This window comes from Falco peregrinus, chromosome 7, assembly GCF_023634155.1.
Source record: "Falco peregrinus isolate bFalPer1 chromosome 7, bFalPer1.pri, whole genome shotgun sequence".
Classification (NCBI taxonomy): Eukaryota; Metazoa; Chordata; class Aves; order Falconiformes; family Falconidae; genus Falco; species Falco peregrinus.
In genome coordinates, this window is record NC_073727.1 from 7,299,620 (window position 1) to 7,322,639 (window position 23,020).

The following is a 23,020-nucleotide window of genomic DNA, read 5'->3' on the forward strand; positions in this document are numbered from 1 at the left end:
TTGGTGAAGACATTCCATGTCACTTCAGTGTTAATACCAGGCTGGAGCCTTCCTTGTCTGCCTGCGTAAGCTAGATAAACACAGACCTGTGTGCTTTCTTCTCATCTCAGGATACTTAGAGAGATCTTGGAACATATGCCTATTGCGAGCTAAACATTTCACTTTTCATTTTATCCGTGTGCCAGAAATCCATTCCTTGGATAAACACTTTACATACTGACACTTTTAAAGTCACTAAACACGATAAATAAAGAGAGAATACATCATTTCAAAAGCGATTAAACATTTTCTCACTTGTGACAAATGAACAGCTATACACTGTATGGAGTCCCTGGAGCAGACATTCCATTTTCTTTGTCTTTATTTTGTGTGGAAGATTAACTTTCCATTTCAGCTCATCTGTTGCACAACTGAGCTTTTCTAAAATACACATTGCTGCATTTTCCCCAAATCATTATTCATTTTAGAAACATTTTTGTTGTTATTGCTGCAAGAGTCTGTTCTTTTAGACTTTTCTATTTTATGGAGATATCAGCTTTAATATTTTGTGCCCAAAATAACAAAAAAAAAAAAAAAAAAAAAAGAGAAGAAAAGAAAGAAAAATTGTAGTTTTTACTGAAAGCTAAAGAAATGTTATCATGGGTAGACCTGAACTTACACACGGGCTGAAGTTACCCACTTCAAAAAAGAAAATCCAAGCACATTAATCACATTAATTTTGCTCCATCTAATCCACCACTTTTCCTTGCAGTACTTGCTTGCCTAGTCATCCTGCGCATCACTGTTCTACCTATGATTAACCAAATGTAACTAATCTTCTATTTAGCTTTTTAAGTTCTCATCTTCTTTTTCACCCACCCCTGGACAAAAAAGATTTCAAGCATTTTATTTCTGAGCCCAATTAAAGATCTTAGAGAAACAAATACACATAATACTAAAACTATACTATGAAGCTGTCTTCAATGTTTCAACAAATACCACTAATCTGATGAAGAATTTCAGTGCGACAATGGAAGGAAGAATGAAAGAGAAATGTAGCCTAGATAACAGTAAAAAATAACTTTGCCCTAATGTTGTCCTAGTGTAATTCCTCATGTGTTCCACGAAAGGTTTTGCATGTGAAGTTATCCTTGCTAGATATTTATAGTAAAGAGGAACAATGAACCTGAAATTTCTGCTTTGACAAACTATGTAAGAGGAGCTGCTACACTCAACATAGAGGGAGAAAAAAAGAATTAGGACAAGTCAGATGGAACAGACCAAGCTGAATGAGAAACCAGGGTGCAGTTTTGCTTTCTTCCCCTGTATTGTGGATGCTAGTTACACCAATAGGAAGTTTTTGATGTGATAGTTCCAATGCAGTTAGGGGAATAAATAAGAATGGAGAGTGAATTAGACAGTGAAAAGTCACAAGATTTCTGAACAGCTTGAAGATTCCCCTTGTCCTTAGATATCTGTCAGCTTTGGACATGTAATCTAATCTATTTTCTACAGGAGAAACAGTTTCCTTAAAAGAGCAGAGAGAGATCACAAGAATTTTTTCTAACAGCAGTTTCTTCTCTCAAAGTTTTATTGTGAAGGAGATTTTTAAGGATAAGAATTATGTAACTCAGCAGTTAAACAAAATTAAGAAATGTCAGGAATGCCTTTCATACGCTTAAGCAAGAGGTATGATACTAAGCCAAAGCAATACTCCCTTTGTTCCAGTTTTTCCATCATGTTCCCACATCACTGATGTGCTACTCAAGGACCTATGACCTCCTCACAAGTAAGAGGGGAGCTTCTTGTGGCAGAGGAACATTTACTCTTCCCTTGGCTTCCTTTTCAGGTACTATCTTTAGTACATGACCCAAGGTATGGTGCTGTACCAGGGAAGATCTTAACTGCATGGCAGCATTACAGCAGGTAGCAAATTTGGTCAGCAGGGTCATAGAATGGCTAATAAACCATAGTAAAAACTAGAACTTTTTACAGTGGTATATTTCAGTGGAAACCTGTTGTGAGACTTCCCAGCTCTAGCTATAAATAATGAATATTCTTCATTAGCGTATATTTGGTGGCGGTTATAGCAAGTACAAAAAGAAGATGCTATTTGTAGTGAAAGGAAAACAAACACAGACTGTCAGTTTCCCTAAATCTGGACTATAAATGGTGTGTGTCATAGTTTGGTCTTTTGCTGGGACAGATAAAAATCTGTCCCATTTAACCACTGCTTCTGGAGAACTTCTGGAGAACACTGCCAAAAAATCAAAAGAAACCACAAGTTGTGCAATGCAGTGAAGTTCCCAATTTTGAAAACTCTGTCAACTGCACACATCTGTAATGAAATTTAATGAGGTATTTTGCTTTTTGCCACAAAAAAATTATTTGAAGATCTATTAGCAGTTCTACAGAGGAAGTCACATTTAATTATACATATCATTAGTATATTAAAAACTGGATTTCCGTTATTTTAAAGCAGATATTTTATAAGCACAGGAAGTGGTACCTAATGAGTGGAATGTTTGGGGAATGTTACGTGCCTGTCAAATCACTATGATTCTGGTGTGGCATGAACAGTTCTCGCTCAGTCCAAATGGTGTATTCTGAATTTATTTTTCTATAAGGTATATGCATTTTCTGAAAGACAAGAGTCATATGCAATATTTCTCTAAAGGAAGGTTGTGTGTCTATCTTCCTTCAATTTTTTCCCCTAATTGTCAAATTAAAATTTACAATTAAAAAGTATTACTTAGTTTCCAAAGTGCATTTCTTTCACTATTCAACAATGCAATAATGCTGGCTACCAATACAGCAACTTGTACCAAGACACGTTTTTCAAAGACAGGTTTTACTGCAATTGTTCTTTCTTACCTTTTATGTGCTTCTGTCAGCGACTTCTCTTCATTTTCTTGGTCTATTTTAGCTGTAGAAATACAATCAAAAAATTATTAGCTACAAGGTGAAAGATAAAATTGTTTCAGATTAATGTGCATCATAAGTATGTTGTATAAAATGAATAGAAACCACCTGGAGATATACTCGTACCTAAATTCTGAAAGAAAAAAAACAAAAAAACAAAACCAAAAAACCCACACACGAACAAACCCACATGAATTTTGATACCCTTATTTAAAAAAAAAAAAAGAAACAGCAAAACCCACAACCACGAAAAAAAAGCCTGCAAACTTGAAGCAAGTTTTGAAAATTAAAAAAAAATAAAAAAATCTTGCAGTACTATAAACAACCAACAAGTCATGAAAGTGACTTAAAACCAGATCTTAAAGAATGAATCTGAAAAGTGAAAAGCTATAGGAACAGGTATATATGTATATATATATATACACACACACACACCAGAAGGAGGAAAAGCTGAGTGAAAAGCAGGAAGGATTCAGTCTTAGAGCTTTTCTAAATTTTCCTTGATAGTTACAAATATTATTAGCTCTCTTATCTTTCCCTGCACACACCACCTCCCTCTGCTCACATCAGTTAGTGAAGTGCTAGAGGCATAGCAGACCTCTTGAAAACATGAATGTTTTTATAAGAAGGAAATTGTAATTTGGTGATCATGTGACAGAAATTAAAAATATGAAACTGCCATTGCCACACATTGGTGTGATCTATTTTCCATGTGTTGTCTTGCATTTTATTTTGTACCCATTTCACTTAACTTGGGTATTCTGATCCACAGAATCTACAGGAACATGCGTAGTAATTTAGGCATCACCGATGTGCAAAGCGATAGCACAAACTGCTCTGTGCATGTGTGCTTAGGTGAGATTTGTACTTCTATAATCATTCAGGTAGCACAACTCAAGTCCCATTTAAGATCTCTGCTTTAACCAAAAGCCTTTTAGTTTGGAAGTTGTTTCTTCTTTTCAGTCAGCCGGACTAATGCAGCCTGCTAATTTTCAAGGAGAATTTTAGGCTTCCCAAGAGTCAATGGGTTTGGGGATACAAGAAGGCTCTGAACTGTCCTGGAAATAAACGTCAATGGTACAGAATTCACATAGAAATCTAAAAACAAAAAATAAAGCTTTAAGCTATTTGTCATTCCACTTTCTGTACATAGCTCTAAAATAATAACTCATTAAAATCACTTTGATACATTGCAGATACATTGCCTGTGATAAAGGAAATCCTCATTTTAGATTTGTCAAAATCGAGAAAGGCAATGGGAATATCTGGGAGCAAAGATAACCACTATTTTTCTGTTACAATGTTTTAATCAACAACACTTTACAAAAATACACTAACACTAGAACAGATATATGAAATCTGTAGCAAAGATACACAGATGGACTTTCCCTCTTTTTTCCCAGTCAGAACAAGGGTCAGAGCTGTCTGATGCTGCAAATGCTTTTTATTAGTAGCAATATAGTCTGCTGAGGAGGATGAGCAGTGCCTGGATGCTTGTAGCAGCAAACATTATATTTAGCAATTGTTATTTGAAGACTCAGGCTCAATCATTGTTTCGCTGAAAGTGAAAAAAAAAAAAACCCACCAGCAAACCACAGAAAACTTGAGGGAGAGCTGGGTAAATGTTCTCAAGGAAATTTAAGAGCACGTGAATCCTGCCTGATTACAGATTTCAATACCGACTTGAAACTCAGCCCAGATTCTTCAAAAGGTTTGTGAGGGCTCACAACTCTTTTGAGTGAACTTGGGCCCAGTGTTGAGTGAATCTGGGCTGACTTAGAGTTTTTCTTGAAAGCCTTGCCTTGCTTTGGATATGAAACCAGGTGAAACCTGGCAGCTTTGACAGAATCTCATTAAGAATTTTTTTTCTCTTCATACTTCAATCCTGAGAGTCAAGGTATGACTTGTAAAACCATATGGTGCAAGAGAGAAGAAACTGGATGAAGGGAGATCCAATATCTCATCCTGCATTAACACTTTCACTAAGTATCTGCAGAAACAACTTTTAAAATAAATAATTGTATACTGAAAAATGTAATTTGGACTCCTTTCAGTTAAGTAATGCTTAGAAATGGAGTCAAGCATGTTGCGGCCTAGTCTTTTAGTACAGGCATCATATCTCTAGGATATAACTCTTGTTATAATTTCCAGGATTGATGGGTTATAACGTTGTCTAATCTGTCTAGTTTGCAGTTTTTTCTTTTTATTTCAACTCTTCTGCACATGTTTACAAACAATTATTTATCTACCAACAATGAAGCAAATATTCCACAGTTTACTTTTTCCAAAAATGCAAGCACAGCGTATATACTAGGTTTATCAAAGGATGTGTCCCCATTCTGGAGCAAATTTTATTTCAATTAAAAAAGGAAGTTACTATGGTCCAGAGAGGAAGGAAAGAGAAAAATCCTTCAGGTATCTGTACTTTCAATAATTTTGTAGAGAATGGGTATTATAGAAAAAAAAGAATCTTGAGAATCCCTGAATGATGCAGGTTCATGTAACAGCATCTTTTTTAAAAAGTAATAAGTACATATGCATAAGGCACCTACTATACCCACAGAGGGAGATTTCATCCTGCATCAGATTACCTCTTGGCATTAAACAGTCTTGCGAGGAAAGAAATCTCTCTAAAAGAGAATAGCCTTGTAGTCTGTTCCAAATACGTGATGACACTTCTAAACCTTTTGCATGTTATCAGAAGGATATTATTCAAGTGTAAATTTGACATGCAATCCATTTGCTTTCTCATTGTTCCAAACATAAAACAGTATAAAAACAATTCTGCTCCCACAAGACGACAGGTGGCACCAGTGAAAGAGAAGAAAATACAGTATGTACACTCAGGGATCTGTCCTTGTCCAAAGAAAATATTTAGATGACAGCTTTTGTAGTGGTATATAGCGAACATCTGAGAGCTGTGGGCAATGGCTGGTCAAAGGCATGCACTGAAATTTAAGCATCAAGGGAAGAAAGCCTCCTCTAAACCACAAAAGTCTTACTGTCACCTGGATACTGTGGAGTAACTATTAGATGTTGAAGCAGCTGGAGATTCCTATACTTTCTGGAACTGGCCACTAATATGACCACCTGATATTAGTGGTTGTTGGTATTTTGCTCTGTACTAATCACCCCATTGGTAAACTGCTTTCAACTCATTTTTCCTGTTAGAGTAGGGGAGGGGAAAAAAAATTCTGGTATGACAGATTCGGTTAAAGTGTCCCTGAGTGCATGAGATTTTACCATTTCGTTCAGTATAATGTATCCTTACTGTCACTTCTTCCTTCAAAGCAGTTCATCACAACTGTATAGTGCCTGAAAAGCACTGGTTTGGCATTCTTCCTTCTTGGCACCCTATACAATTAAGTGCTCAGTACCAGTTGCAAAGTGGCCACCTTGGGGCAACAGTCTTGGGAGAAAAGTGTCTTTACTTTTACAATAGAGAACTCCTCTCTCTATTGTATTACACAACAGGTGAAGTAAAAAAGGAGAAAATCCCTACTGGCTCCACAGAGATTCTTCCATGGGAATGACTGATACAGGAAAATTGGGTCATTTCCAGGGATACCACAGCAGCTGAGTGCACCTGAGCACTCTGTTCTGCCACTAAAATTTCTCTTTATCTCCATCCTAAAGAAGCAAACTTACTTCAGAAAGTCCTGTGGATTTCCTTTGGAAAACATTAGAAGTCTTGTAGTCATCCAGTAGCCATATCTGTTTCATATGTGTTCAGAATCCATCAGCTGACCACAGCAGCGACTGCCTTTTCTGACATGGAGGAGTTCCCACTCTTGGGTCAGTTCCCAAATTAAAATATTTCATATTTTATTGACTCATCTTTTATCCAGCTCCCTACTAAGAGTAATTTTCTTGATCCTTGACACTAATTTATTAAACCACCTCTAAATACACTGTTCAAAATCTATTAGACTACATCATACCAGGAGATACTAGCTCCTGTATTTCATGTAATGCATCAGTAAGCAGAGGTAAAACAGTTTTACATCTCTGCCTGCACACACTCAGTATGTTGTGTGGCGTTATATGCAGCTCTTGTAATCCTGAAGGCAGACATACATATTCTGTAAAATCTACTTAAAAGGAAATAGTTAAAAATATGCTCAGTTCATATTGAAAACTGCCATATAAAAAAAAAAAAAAAAAAAAAAAAAAAAAAAAAGAACGAACATTTTAGAGTGAAAGTGATCTCTCATGGAGCAAAGCTACCTTATCTACTATTTACAGCATATACTGAATTAGTTATCTTTTAACTTTTTCCTTTGAAAGCATCTTTAATGCCTTGTTGGATGATGTTCCACTGTTTGCCTGCTTTTTCCATTAAGATACCTTCAGATTATTTAAAGATGGTCTGCCTTTAGAACAAAGTCTATACTTCCTAAATACTTTATATATTTGGTCAAAATTCAAGTACATTCCTTCCTCCCTACGTCATTCCTTACTAAGAATGAGGACTGTGCTATATCCAAGACCCTTCAATAAATTCTTCTAACTATAGGGTATGTGTATTTCTTCAAAATTTACTCACATCAGATGTTCTAATTTCTATCTTATCCCTTTTCATATTTGCTTAAACGTAGTGCTTGATAGTTTATAGTTGGGGCATAAAACTTGATTTCATGCAATTCAAAATGAGGTTACCGACAAGGGCTCACAAACAAAGTCTAGTTAATTCACAAAACCTCTATTATCAGCATATAGCCACATTCCAGAATGATACATGCCACTGTTTGGTCTGTTTGCTCTGCCAAATCTTTTAGATTAGAGTCCTGCAAAGATTACATGCAAATTTCTGCAAAGGCACATATATGAATAGCCATACTAAAGTGACCTATGCATTTATGAAAATCTGAAGCACCTCACAAAATTAAATGTGAGAAGTGTACAGAAACATTCTAGAAAATAATGGTATTTAATAGAACAGTGTAATTCACTTTTCTGCATAGTCCTTTTTTCTTTTCCTTTGCTTTAAGAAGGCTTGAAGATTAAATGGAGTTCAAAGATAAGGACGTAAAAGCCATTTTTTGATCACAAATTGTCCCCTCTGATGTCAATGGCAAATGACATTTTGGATGTATTATGCTAAAATCTCTGCAGTAATCAATCCACCACTCTGCAAACTAAGAACATTGCCAAGTATCTCCTCATTTTTAGTCCAATAAACTTTCTATATTAGTCTCCTCCAAATTTAACCATTATAATTCCTGCATCAAATCTGATTTTTAAGAAAGATTATTTACACGAATATAGCAATTTTCTGCACGTACAGACTACTGTCTATATGGACAGATATTACATATAATGTCTGTTGTTTCTATTAATAGTTGTTGCAATTTCTTGTTTGAAAGTGCTACATTTCCCTCTTTATTGTCTTTTCCAAAGGATTTAAGAATATTAAGAAATATTTTATCTAACACTAACAGGGAGGTCAAAGACTTACTGTTTTAAACTGAGACTATTCTGCCCCTGTGCTATATATGTGTTCCTGAAAAGTTTGTAAAAATCTTTTTTACTGAAAAAAAAGAAAAGTACTGCTAACACTTCTACAAACCCTTGCCGCAGATTTACCAGGATCTTTAAAGAGGACATTTGGGGTTTTTTTCCACAGTGGTGCTGAATGAATAGTAGCTGGGACTTTGAAAACATACCAAATATCTCCTCTGGCAGAGTCAAAAAGCCAGTAAAAACCCAACAAACCTAAACTAAAAAGTTAGTTGAGGGATAGACTTTCTTAAAAAGTGTATCCCATGAGTTCCTGACAGAGGCCACAAGGATACCTTCTGTAGGTATCTCGTGCATGGGAAACAAAGCGAAGCAGAGAGAAAACACTGGATGAACAATCACCACAAGCAAAGGCATGTAGTTACACTGGTAGTAGTATCAAGGTGCAAGGTTTAAATTTACAAGACCTCCAAGAGAGTTCCTAAGAGAATACCTCAATTCTCCTTTGTAGCATGTACTTTTAAATGCCCCCAGAAAACATAATGCAGCTGGTTTATGTGGCAATTCGCATTATATTCAACACTATGTTTTGAAATACCTTGAAATACCAAAGCAGAATAGCAAAGACACCAGGGTCAGTAGAAAGCTCATGAGAAAAAACCCTCTTTCTTTCCCCCTTTAGACTTCTAAATGTGTTTTGCCTCAATTTTTGGATTTTTTTGTTGGTTTTCTTTGCACATTTTATTTAATAAGACTAATGTGTTTGGGGACATGGGTGGCATTGGGAAGAATTAAGTAGCCATTTTAGATGGGAACTATCAAAAAGGAAGTGGGTTTTAGGGAAGATTGTAGATGATCATTAACTTTTAAATGATGACAGGGGATTGTGCTTAGTGGCTTTGTAAAAAAAAAGAAAAAGAAAAGAAAAAAGGCATTAAAACTTAAGCTCTAAAATTGGATATGCAATAATATCCAGGAATTTCATGAGAAAAATAGACTGAAAGCTAATAGTTCATAAGAATTATGAGTGTTGTTCATGTGCAAATGTATGAGATAACCATAGTCACAAAACAAGTTGACTCCAGAAATTATTCCATGTAGACCTTGCAGGTCTACTCAAACAGCATTCAAACGCCCTCTCAGAGCTTTCGTCCCACCAGAACATTTTGCTGATAGTTTGTGGAATGGTCTTGACCCAGTGATTACCGTCTGTTCTCACCGTCTGGCCCCAAACCCAGTTGCAATTTAAGCTATTTCTGCTGAACAAGTTTCAAAGGGCTATGAGTAAGAAGATGCACGAAACTGCCATCCCTTCAGATCTCCTGATCTCTCTTAAGGGAATATCACATCTTTGCAGGTAATTGAATACAGGAATGAATCTGAGTAATCTCAGATGGGAGGCAACAAGAATCCTTTCATCTGCTCATGTCCTAAATCCTTTTGGTTTTTTCCTCTTATTTAAAGTGTTAACTAGTATTTGTTTATAATTAGCTATGAATGTGCTTGCCAGTAACTTTCAAGTGAAGCCAGTTGTTTTTTGTTTCTTTGCGTGGCTTTTTTTTTTAGTTTTTTTTTTTTTTTTTTTATTTTGACAGATACAATGCCTTCTCAGTGAGTCATTAGAGCTACGTTGCTATAGTTTTGAGAATTTCTGTTTACACTGCACAAAAATCTAAGTACATTTGAATGTTTTATTACCAGGTATATTCATGCTAAGGCGGCTTTGCAAGAGAAGAAAGTAGGATTTCTTCTGGGAATCCTATCAAGGCCTTATATCCTTCTGTGTTTCCTATGACAAATTCATAGGAGGTTATGAGCATGAAGAATACTCACTTTGTCTCTCCCCTTTTCTAAGATACATACATGAAAAAGATTATTTAAATACTTCATTCAGACTCCCATTTCTTGAAGATAACTGGGGCTTGAGCATCTGATATGCTAGACATTTTTGTGATTATGTTTTTCCAGTTTTTTCTGTTGAAAATTGAAAAGCCTATGATAAGTTAAACATATACATAAACGTTTAGATTGATTCCAACCAATTGCACTTCATTATGACTTTATAGTCTCACACAACAGGAACAACAAATTATGTGCTAGCCCCATAGATGAGGGCCACGATCCATGGAACTACATCTTAAACTCTCAGTAAGTACATGAGCACTGAAAGTTGATCTTTGTTGAAAGTTAAAAAAATTTAAACTTAACAACAGACTCTATAAAAGAAGACTGACTCTTCAAATTAATAACTGTAGTAATTAATAACCAAACAAAAAAAAAATCCTCAGCACAAATCCTATCTACCCCTCATAGATGCTGTGTTTCAAGGTGCGAACTCTCCACATTTTGCTATTTGTGTCCTCTTTTAATCCATCTCAGGCAGCAGTCTGGTAAGAAGCTAGGTTATTTTTACCTCAGTTTTCACCAGCAAGTGCTCCAGCTACACCACTCAAGTCACAGATGGCAAAGGCAGGGACTGGCAGAATGAAGAATCACCTGCTGTAGATCAAGTTTGAGAACATCTAAGGAACCTGAAGGTGCACAAGTCCATGGGACCTAATGAGATGCATCTGTGGGTCCTGAGGGAACTGGCAGATGAAGTGGCTAAGCCACTATCCACCACATTTGAGAAGTTGTGGCAGCCCAGTAAAGTTCCCCCTGACTGAAAAAGGGGAAATGTAACCACCAGTTTTTTTAAAATGGTAAATAAGGAAGACCTGGGGAACTACAGCCTGGTCCATCTCACCTCTGTGCCGTGCAAGATCATGGAGCAGAATCTCCTGGAACCTATGCTGAGGCACATGGAAAGTAAGAAGGTGATTGGTGACAGCCAGCATGGTTTCAATAAGGGAGAATCATGCTTGAAAAATGTGGTGGCCTTCTATGACAAGGTTACAGCATTGGTGAATGAGGGAAGAGCAACTGTCGTCATCTACCTGGACTTGTGCAAAGCATTTGATGATGTCCCACACAACATCCTTGTCTCTAAACTGGAGAGACACGGATCTGATGGATGGACCATTTGGTGGATAAGGTATTGGCTGGAGGCTCACACTCAAAAAGTTGCAGTCAATGGCCTGATGTCCAACTGGAGACCAGTGACAAGTGGCATTCCTCAGGGGTCCATACTGGGAGCAGCACTGTTTAACATCTTGGTCAGCAACATGGACACTGGGCTTGAGTGCACCCTCAATGAGTTTGCTGGCACCAAGCTGTGTGGTACAGTTGACACGCTGGAGGGCAGGGATGCCGTCCAGAGGGACCTTGACAGGCTTGAGAGGTGGGCTGAAGCTGTGGATGCCTCATCCCTGGCAGTGTTCAAGGCCAGGCTGGATGGGGCTTTGAGAAACTGGGTCTAGTGGAAGGTGTCCCTGGCCATGGTTGGAACTAGAGGATCCTTAAGGTCCCTTCCAACCCAGACTGGTAATTTCAGTAATATGCTGTATTTTTCAGAATATTTTGGGGTGGATGATTTGTACCACGCTATTGTTCCACTCACATATTGATCTGTTCACAAGTGATGCCAAAATACTCTACCACACCTGTGCTGTCTGCAATCACATTATTGATTCCTACAAAAACAATTAAATGAGGTCCTACGCCAAAAGCACAAACAGCTGCCAGCCCCAGTCTAAAGGTTTGGCCTTTCATGGACTTTGAGGCAAGGTAAGGCTAATTCAGTGAAGCCTCTTTAGTGCTGCAAATACAATATAATCTGAATTAGGATTATTATCTAATAACACACACTAGTGGAGGTGCTGACATCTGAAGTAGGGACAAGTTTATACAATACTGATGTTAAACTATTTATTAGCATTAAGATGTCAGTGTGAGATTAAAAAAAATACTTTCAGCACTCAAAGAACAAGTTTTAAAAGCTCTTTCAATAATCCAACAAAAAGAATACTAACATAAAAATGTAAACAATCATGGAATTAAATTGTTCAAGTGTGAATTCTTGGATCTTTTGTTCTAGTGACTTTATGTTGCTCGCTCTTCATATCCTTCCAATATTTTATTCTGAAATGTAGAAAACCCTGGGGTTTTTTAATATTGTTATCAAAAATACTCATTACTAATACTTAAAGTAATAATCTCCACGTAAACCTACCTATCTCCCACCCCTTAATGTTCTGTGCATTTATTTTTTTAAAGAAAACCAAAAACTTTATTCATATATATTTCTAACGGCCTTTTAGTCATATTTTCCTCAATTTTTAGAAAAACTATCAAATAGTGCTATGTTGTCCCTTATATTAATCAAATTATAAAAGCAACATTTAAAGAATATTAAATCTGCAAAATCAATCATTCTGGGTTAGAAAATGCCAGAATGAAGATTACCCTAGCAGCATTCATTTCGCAATCATCCACAGTACTTCTGGAGCCAGCAACTGAACCCAGCCATCCAAGACTCAGTCTGATGCTTTAGTCTCATTCACAATCCATCATTTGATGATGCACAGCCTTTTGCTGCTTGACCTAAAAGAGCAAGTCACAGCCAACTATCTGGTTGCAGCGACAGCGGTAAACACAACACACTTTTGATTTATACACTAATTTACTAACGGTTTGGAAACTGGATTCCTGAATGCTCTTCCTGGCAAAAGAGGGAGATGGTTACAGACAGTTCACCCAGGAGGACAATTTTAGCATCTTTATACTGCAAGATCATGAGGATGTGTCTAGGATTTGGGCCTGGAGAAGAGTCTGTATTCTTGGGTCCAGCAGAATGAAACCTGGGTCTGGCATTCACTAGCAAGAGCAGAACTGTGGAGTTTTGCATAAAACGACTACGAGGAACCAAAAGGTTGAATGACTACCTTGTATTCCCAAGCTTACAATCATACTGGAATTATTCCCAATGTTTTTAGATGAACTAGCTAAACATCAAACAATTATGTTTTCCCTTCTTCTATAAACAATGCATTCTAGTGTTCAATTCCCTTACACCATAACGCTTTTTCTAAACTCTAAAAATAATTATATTGCTTTGGCTTCTGAATACAATATCGGACAACTTGCTGAGATTTGAAGTCTGTGACATTTGCAGGATCTATAGAATCTCAATGGAAGAGCTGTGATTCCAACACATCTCTTCCCAGTTCCCAAACCAGACTTACTTTCCCAAGCTTCCTGCTTCTCAGGCTGGCAGGAACGCCCAGCCTAGCCGTAGCCCCAACAGCAAACACCCAGAAGGTGCTTTTCACTGCATGTTTCACCACAGTTTGTCGTTCATGCACACCCAATTATTTCAACAGGAGCTGGGTATCATATCAAGTGGGGACAAGGTAGAAAGGATTACTGCTAACAAAATTTCTCTACAAACTGCATGACAATTAGCACCCTCAGGATTTCCCCACTGTCCCGTGTGTCAAGACACATATACCCCAGAAAAAGAAGTAATTTCTGAAGCTTTTTGAACTGGTGGATGTGATCTCTGATGTTTTTGTGTCCTTATCTATCCACAGCTACATACAGAACAAAGCCAACAGGGTTCCCAAATAGTTTTCTTTTGCAACCTCTCTTATTCAAATTCTGATAACTTGTTAGGAGTAACTCAAGGACAGAAAACTTCAGTGAATGTGTACCTTATACTGGGGAGATTCAAATAGGACTTTTAAAATGCCTACCATTTGGTCTGAATAATATTTCATTGGAAGAGGACTGTTCTCCTACATTTCACACTTATATTTTATATCACTCAAATACTGGAATACTTAAATGTTTAGAAATATGTAACAAACAATATAATTTTTAAAAGCCTTGTATTTTCTGACAATTTTTCTCCAATCTTTTTTATTCTAATATATAGCTGCTCTTTTTTTTTTTTTTTTTTTTTTTTTTTAATCTCTTTTCCTTTTCTCTTTTAAACCCCTGGGCAATAGAGAATTTCAGGAAAAAATCTTAACTTTTGTGAAAACAAAAGAACCACATTATATACTTTGTGACTGATGATTTGCAGCATGTGGACCCAAAAAGAGGACAGAAACCATGGAAGAACAGTGAGGACTGCCTTGGAGGTTCTGAGGCACGTAAAGCCTCAGAAATCAAAAGCACAGGGTGAAGCATGCTTGCAAATATCCACTAAGCCAGCGTAGAGAGGATAGGACAGGTAGTATGAACGTCTGCTAAGTAGAATGATAATTTTAAGAATGACCCTGAAGTCCATCAGAAAAAGAACTGGCATCCTTTTTCTAATTTGCTTATTTTAAAGAATATGCCAGTTATTTAGCCTACTGACTTAGGCTGACAAAGCAAATGCTGAGCAGCCTCAATCATATATACCAGTAACATTTTCATCTAAAGCGTTACAACTCTGAATACATCCTTGCCTCTTCCCTTTATCTTTTGAATGAAATGATCTTTACAAGTAAGCTAGTAATACCAAACCTTTTCTTGTCCCTGATGAATCTAATGAAAGTATTAATGTTTTAAAAAAAATATTTTCTATGAATACATTAATAGTAACAGTCAGCTAGACTAGTTACAATGACTTAAATCAAAGTTATATAACCGTGCCTGACAATAACTATTCTTATAAAGCAGTGCCTTTCTAACCCCCTGCCAAGGCTATTTAATTTGATGTCCAAGTTTTTTTGCCTATGGGAAAACCATTTTCCATTTTAGCTGCTAGGAACAACTATAAGTGAATATGCTGTAAATAACTAGCTACTTTGAACTTTTGGGTCCTATTATGCACACAAGTTATCTGCTCTGAAAAGACATCATATAAACATGCCAAATTATTCAACCCTATGAAAAATGCTTTTCATCTGAATTGTAAGTTAAAACTTTTTCTACTTTAGAGAAACTGGAACTTGAAAAGATAAAAAAAATTAAAGCTTGATTTTTCTTTGCCCAGAGCATATGTTATATAAACACAAATCCCCAAAAGGTGCCAAGAATTGTCCCTCTGTTTTTCTAAATGATCATGTGTGCAGTCTAGCTGAAAAGACTCATCGATTATGTCTACATAAACAACAAAAGCCCTTAGAAAAAATATCTAGATCAAAAGCCTGTCAAACACTGAACAGGAAAGAGAAATCCTGCTTTAAACATGGCCTCTTTCAAGTCTGAATTCAATCCCATGAAGTAAAAACAAAGGATTTCATAATGAAAGGTATTTAAAATTACTTTATTTTTGGAACTTAACCAGGGATTCTTTTTTTTCCAATATGGTAACCTTTGTCTTACACTGGGACAGAATTCTGCAAAATGTATCTTACAGTTTTAAATAAATGTAGAAACTGTTTAGTCACAGTCCACTGTTTTCAATACACATTTGCAATTATTTTCATTAAAATGCAACAATGTTATTTTACTGACATTATGGGTTTCTCCTTTTGTCAACCACCCGACAATACCCACTGTTAACTAGTGAAAAAAGTTCTTAACAGATAAGATACATTTCTTTTTCTCCTCCCACCCTTTTTTCCTCACTTTCCTAAAGTACAGACACGTAATCAGGAAAGGAAATAGCATATCCCTGCAAAACCAGAACAGATTACTATATAGCTTATATATAATTATGCTCTGGAAGTCACAGTCAGAAATCATAAAGTAAGCTAAAGTGCAGAGTCAGATACTTTGTAAAGTATGGTTTCTAAAAGAAGTGAAAGAAATTTAACAGATATACATCTGATGAAATATAACCCTCATGTTTGATTTCCTACTCTGTTATTAAGGTTAATATGCAAACATATGGCATGATTTACAGTGTACCATTAGTGATCTCTTTCAGACAACTTGTGATTTGATTGTCCCCTATCTATCTAAATATAAATAAATATATAAGCCTAATGGAAAACACTTGCTACATGTTTAATCATGTCACTACTGTAACATTTGTATGTCATGTACGTAATCAGAACCCAGTTATAAATCAGTTCATACCTACAATTGCTGGAGACAGCACCCTGTTTGCCAGGTTTGGCTTACAGACATGTCTTAGAAAACACAAGTTCACATTTGATGGTTTATAATGGTGGATTTTCTCAATTTTTTCACTGTAATTGAGAGTTCTGTAGGTTGGATCAGTATATACCAGAACATATGTACTCCATTTATAATGTTCAGATAATTGGTCATCTTGGATATTCTAACCAAGAAGAGATAAATGTGTATCTGACTGGCCTTTCAAACAGCGCACATTCAGTTAATAATGATTTCTATGTACGATAGCTCACTAACAAATTGTTAGCTCTAGGCTAACAAATTACTGACAGCTCCATTGAATCCGCACTAGAAACAGACTTTTCACATAACTTACCTTTTGGTAGACAAGAGGTCTGTTATCTACTATAAAATGCAATATCAAAGCAAACAGAGCAGCAAAGTGGTCAAGAAATTTAAAATTACTTTGGTAATTATTTTGGTAAAAGTACTCAATCAGGCCATTGTCAGCCTGATGCATTGAATTCTAACATACCAAAAAGTGAACTGGTCAAACCAGAGTATACCCTTTTGGAGCAGTATTTCAAGAGATGCTTTTATATACCACTAGTTGAAAACTGAAGTTATCTATACCTCTTATAGTCTTGCAAAGAAGGGTCTAGTAAAGCACTGAAAGCACAGTCTATTCATTTTTAAAGTGTTTTCTTTCTAGCACTCAGGATGGCAGTTCATCATGGATATTTCTAATATATTTTCTCTTGCTGTGTTTTCCACTAATCACATCCAAGTACTTCATATGGGTTTGCCTTCTATCTGGAAAATTTTAACTACTTTTGCTATGTTCTATGTTTTTGGCACATACAAAAGAATTATCTCTTTGGAAAGAAGTTAATGGAACAGATTCAGCTTCAATAATTTTGCAAGGAACAAAGGTTGTAAAATTGTTTTCTACTGGAATGTTGAATTTATCAGAAGATCACCCACTCAAGCCAATAGCATTTGTCTTTGCCGTCATGCAAAACAGAAAGAGTCACCTACAGTACAACAGAATCATTTTGCAAATCTTTTAGAACTGTGTGGCATCTGATTAAACTAATCCACATCTTTCTATGATGCCAAAATAAACAGTCCCTTTCCCACAATGTATAAACATTGTTCCCATAACTTTCCTTTGAAATGTCATGAAAAGGTTAAGTGACGTTTCATTATTTACCTTGACTAATGAATTGCTCCATGTTGTCTTTGAAAGGCTGGAGGTGCTCTTCTAGTGATAGCTGATAAACTTTTGCTGCTTCTGTCTCACATACTGAAATTGAAGTAACAGATTAGTTTAGGATGACACATCATAGTATGGATCTGCAGACTGTAATAAAAGACACACTTAAATTACCACATCGCCAGTGAAATTGCTGATAATGTGTGCCTCAAACACACTACTTCAAGTACAAACACTATAATAATATATTCAGAAGCAGTTATGTTCCTGGTCAAATATTTTTGCCCAAAATATACAGATAACTTGCGGTCAGTGTGTTAGTTTAAATGACTGTAGCAAAAATTACAAAACCACTCTTTTTTTTTTTAAGAGAAAGACAAATTTAAAAAGCTGAAATGTATGGGAACAAAATTGCAAACTCGGATCCCATGCCACATTGATGTACCTGGTCCCAGGTGACAGTGCCTGAATAAAAAAAAAAGTTCAGATGCAAAACCTGCACCAAGTAGTAGGAAAGACCTTGATTTAATGAGTAAAGCCAGATGAAGGCTTAATATATGATAGAAACAGAGACACAGTGAAGTGTCTTGCATTGTTCAAAAGTAATAGTACAAAATGATTAAAATGAAAGATAAGATACAGTCAGGGCTTTCTATCAGAGACCTTGGAGGAGGACAGCTTGGTTCTTGGTCTCACCAGAGACCAGAACAGAGAAGCTGGAGCCTGAAACAAGCCCTGACACAGATTATTCATTGGTGAGGTGGTATTATCATGCTTTCACCAACTATCCAAGCAAACCTAACACTAACTTCAGACTGTGATAAGTTCCCATCATTCAACAGAAACAAGCCCTGCTTGATTCTACCTCAAAATTTCCAGTAAAAGAGCACACAGGCAAAAATATGCATTTTCCTTGTTTACACTACAGGGCTTCTTTCAGTCAAACAGGACTGTTACTATATTTCTAAATACAGAAGACTGGTTAGGCATTTGAAAAACAGATTTTGAAGCAGCATAAAGTACTATCATAATTATCTACTTCAAATATAAATGATGTCTACACTTGCATCAATCCAAATATCTACAGATGAGAATTGTAGTCTGCTTTTGAAGACTGGAAACAATAGGCAGTTGTTTCACCATTATATGCTTTGTGGTTCTGTAATATTTGAAAAGGTTCTTAAAGGAGAAAAAAAACCCCAACAAATCAACCAGTTGTCAACTTGTTCTTACTTCAGAGAGCATGAATTTATAATCTGTTGAATAATACCAGTCTCTAGTTTACTGCAAAAAATGAATGACATATACAAAAATCATGGTAGAGCAATTAAAGATAACATAATTTTATAATAAAAAAATAAAAAACAGACGAAGATCCAAAGGTTCATTAATTTTGGCCAGCACTGGTTAGCCAACCCACTACAGATCTGTACCTAGTCATTTAAGCTAGAGTGCCAAGAAAGTAAATATATGCTATGGTAGTCAAGTCTTTGTAATCTATCAGCTGTGTAAATTGATTCACCTTTACTGTACTACTCATCTGGTCTGCTATATCTGGGGCAAATCTTTGGACAATGCAGCTTTAGATCTCATAAACACTGGTTAATAATTTTTTTCTCATAGTTGTGAATATACCAAAAAGAATTAGAGATACCAATTTTTTACATGCACATATACAGAAAAGCAAACTGACTCAAATAATTGCTAACTCCACACAAGTGAAGTGACAATAAAAATGACAGGTTTTAAAATACTTTTTGTTTAAGCTTAGAGGAAAACTGAAATAAATACCAGCTGATATTTAGGGGGGGGAGGGGAAACCTAACATGAGTATATTTAATTAGAAAGGTAACCCTGTTTATGAAGCAATATTAAAAAAACCTAACAAAACAACCTGAAAACCCCCACAAATACAGTCAAATGGACAAGCCTATAATGTTTAAACAAATCTTAGTCGACACATCTGAAAAAGGGGAGAGGATCCAAATGAGTGTGAATTTTCTTACAGCATATGTTAGACAAAAAAAAAAAAAAAAAAAAAAAAAAAAAAAAAAAGAGAAGTTATGTACTATTCTGTAAAGGAAGACATTCTGGTGATGGCATATAGAATTTCTATTAATCTTTTCTCTCCTATTCAGAAATAAGAGGCAGAGCTGAAAGATGCTATAGAACCTCCCATAACATTTAATATTACCAAAATGCCATACCTTTTTCCAGAATATGGATTGAGTATTCTTTACAGCAGTACATTATACTCACTTGAATTAATGTCTGCAGCTCACGATGAACTCCTGATCTCTCAGCTGATTTGACAGAAGTATCAATCTTATGGAGATATATACCGGCCAAAAATCATAGCCCATACCCATGCCAATAGCCTGAAGCTATTTTGAAAGACTACAAGGAAATGCAGGGATATACTATCTTTATATTACTCTCTATAGAAAAGAAAAACATGTAATATTGTCCGAAAATATGTCTGTTCTTTAACCATTCAGATGCTGGAAGCTCTCCCATGGCTGATTTGTTTGTGTGTATGTGGGCAAAAGGGAGTACAGCTGATGATCATTTTGTTTCTCCAGTTTTTGGTGGAGTTTGTTTGTTTGTTCCCTCCTTCCTCTCGTTAAAAGGCTAAAATCAGTGATATTCAGAAGGTTAACAGGTCAGGTTCATTTTTTACCCTAATCCTGCACAAAAGGTGTTTTAAGTAAGTTAAGATCCAAAAGAAAACACGGGGGAAAAAATTATCTCTTTCCTGCTTCATATAAAATGTAAGATAGCATATGTAGCACCCAGCTTTTAAAAATAGGAAAATTTCTGTCATTATTACCATACTAATTTCAGTATTTTGATGCTTAAAATAAACTACTTCATCAGATGCTTTCTTCATTAGAGAATTAACAGGACTGTTAGCTCTTACTAAGTTTCTCGGTTCTGCAAGAGCATTAATAGCAGAACTGCGGTCTCCTGCACAACCTGCCGGGATATATCACTCATTTATCATGTTCTTTAATTTGTCACCAGCGTATAAAGCCCTGCTATTTGGATGAAATACTGTTATTCCTTTATGTAACTGAAGAAATTAAAGTGCTAATCACATGAAAAGGAATACAAAGCAGTAGACAGATATCAGTTTTTCTGCCAAGTGAAGGAATAGGATACTGTAAAAATGTGTCAGAAGAGTATTTGATAACTTCTAAGCAATGTGGAGGTGAAACATGAAAAAAAATAATGTGAGAATATCAACATTTGGTTTTGGGGGTGGTTTTATACTTGATTTTTCTTTTTCCTCAGCTTCATACTCAGACACGTTTCTTTCCATGAAACAGCCCAGCTAAACATCCCAGATATCAAAGCAGTAGGTTGGTAAAGGGGCTTTGCTGTGACACAGTTTGTAGTTTTGTCTGAAACAAAAGTTCGTCTTTTTTTTTTTTTTAAAAGACACAAAATTTGCTGTTACCATCCCTAATCTCACAGGTTAAGTTATTCTCTCATCTTGCGAGATGTTTACACAACTGAAAAACTTGGACAAATCTAGTGTATTCCTAAACTGGGTTTACTTTAAGCAGATCCTAAAATTTCCCTATAATGCAAGAATTGAAAGGCACCACAAATGAGAACCATGTAGGCAGTTATGAAACCCAAGCAGTCGGTAGAAGCTTATCTCACAACATGGAATTGCCTAAACGGGAATAAAGAGAGATAAAAACTTGTTTGTATTGCTTGGCAGCAAGGTGAAGGTTTCAGTTCCCTGTAGTCCTGCATATCCAGTCCTCATGCAATGATCTCAGACCTTCTAAAGAGCTCAGATCCTGAGCAGAAGTTGGCATGGGCAGACACACCTCTGACCCTCTAAATCAATTTAAAACATATAAACAGTGTCTCGGTCATTTGAAAGGCCAATAGTCCATCTAATTTCATCACCTCTCTAACATCATATGCTGCAGAGGACTGTGTGTGATTTTCCAGAGAAGCCATATAAATGGATTTTTGTGTGATCTAAATTTTGGGAAATTCAAACTGGTAGCCCTTTGCCCATACATACACAGATAGCGCAAATGCTTATGAACTGGAACTGGCTGTGAAAATCTGTGTTCAAAACTGGTTTAGAGATTTAAAAAAATTTCAATTCCAACTGTATCCAGTATCTCATGAATCTCATCTCACTCTCTATTTCTATGTTAAAATACCATTAATTGCCATTATTCAAGGTACTGTGTTATCTTGCTCATCCTTTTTTTATTATTATTCTTTTAGATCAATATGCAAAAACTATATAAAGTTTCACAACAGCCACTATTGATTAAGAGACATCTATACAAAAAGGAATAAAGTCACAAAAACATTCTCTGCCTTGTACTAACACTCTCAGTAAAATATTCTGGTAAGCCCTCTAAAATGTGCGCAGTCTCATTATCAAAAATAGTTGCTTTACCTGTTAAAAAACGAGAAAAGTTTTCAAGATTCAGAATTCTTAATGAGTGTTTTCCACCTATTTCTGAGTACTAAATTTTAGCGCTTAGAAGCACAGATCTCTTCTAAAATACGTGGGTTTTTACAACTTGTGTGACCAGATGCTCAGATGCTCTTCAGGCTTACTGTATTGTCTTTGGTCAGGATAATGATGGGCAGCATGATTTTGCTTTCAACACCCTCAAAACATAAAAACAATGAGCAAACACCACCACCACCACCACCATCACAACCCACCAAGAAACCTGGTAAGAAAGCAAGCAGAACTGTGGATTATCTTGGATAAGCAATTAACAGGTCCATTGGGCTGGTTTGGTTACAACTTCTGAAACCACATACTGGTCTATAGAAGTCCTATAGACTTTAGGTGGATTTTCAAGACTGTTTAAGGTACTTCAAAGCACAAGTTGCAGTGAGATTTATTTTTTTTTTTAATTCTTTAATGGAGTTTCAAAATTATTTCCTTTAATTTTCAGAGGGTGTGAGTGCCCTGGCTCCCATAGATATGCCTGTGTCCTACTTGCCTGAGAAGTATGTAACAGCACAACCACGGTTTTCACAGCTTCCTCAGTGCTTTCTGGATGCCTTACCACTGCAACCTGTGACTTTAAAAGAAAACCTAGACTTTATCTAAAAGAAACAATACTGGCCTCAGCAAAAGACAAACTCTGATGAACTTGGCCACAAGAACAGAAAAAGCTCTTAATTTTCTTTTATTTATATATTTTTTTGAATTGTAAAGACTTACACTAAAAACTGCTGAGTCTTCAAGGGCTCCCATAGACAGCTCCTTGTTTGGAGTTTTAAGGACAGTAAAATATGACTCACAGATTGACTGAAAGCCTGGCTTTAGTTTACATCTGGTTTAGGTTTAGGAGTCTGCATGCTGCATAGCTGCAGCAATTAACCCTTTCAGTGATACCTGAACAAACAGCTAGAGTTGGTGGATGCACAGCTGTCAGTGAGTAGGCAAAATTAAAGATTTAATTTGGTTAAAACAATAGCTGTTTCTGTAAAGGTAAACTTGATGGATAACTGTAGCATTGACCAAACTGACTAATGTCGCTATATTAT

The 23,020-nt window shown here is 36.1% G+C and overlaps 1 protein-coding gene across 1 annotated transcript in view; it reads right to left on the reverse strand.

Moving 5' to 3' along the window:
• Positions 1 to 23,020, reverse strand: part of FMN2 (formin 2) — a 163,709-nt gene that overhangs the window by 32,006 nt on the left and 108,683 nt on the right. Inside the window, exons 15-16 of the mRNA XM_055811133.1 lie at positions 17,471 to 17,563; positions 2,854 to 2,905 (exon numbers count right to left, since the gene is read on the reverse strand). Of these exons, the coding sequence (XP_055667108.1) occupies positions 2,854 to 2,905; positions 17,471 to 17,563 (145 nt within the window). The remainder of the gene's footprint in view (positions 1 to 2,853; positions 2,906 to 17,470; positions 17,564 to 23,020) is intronic.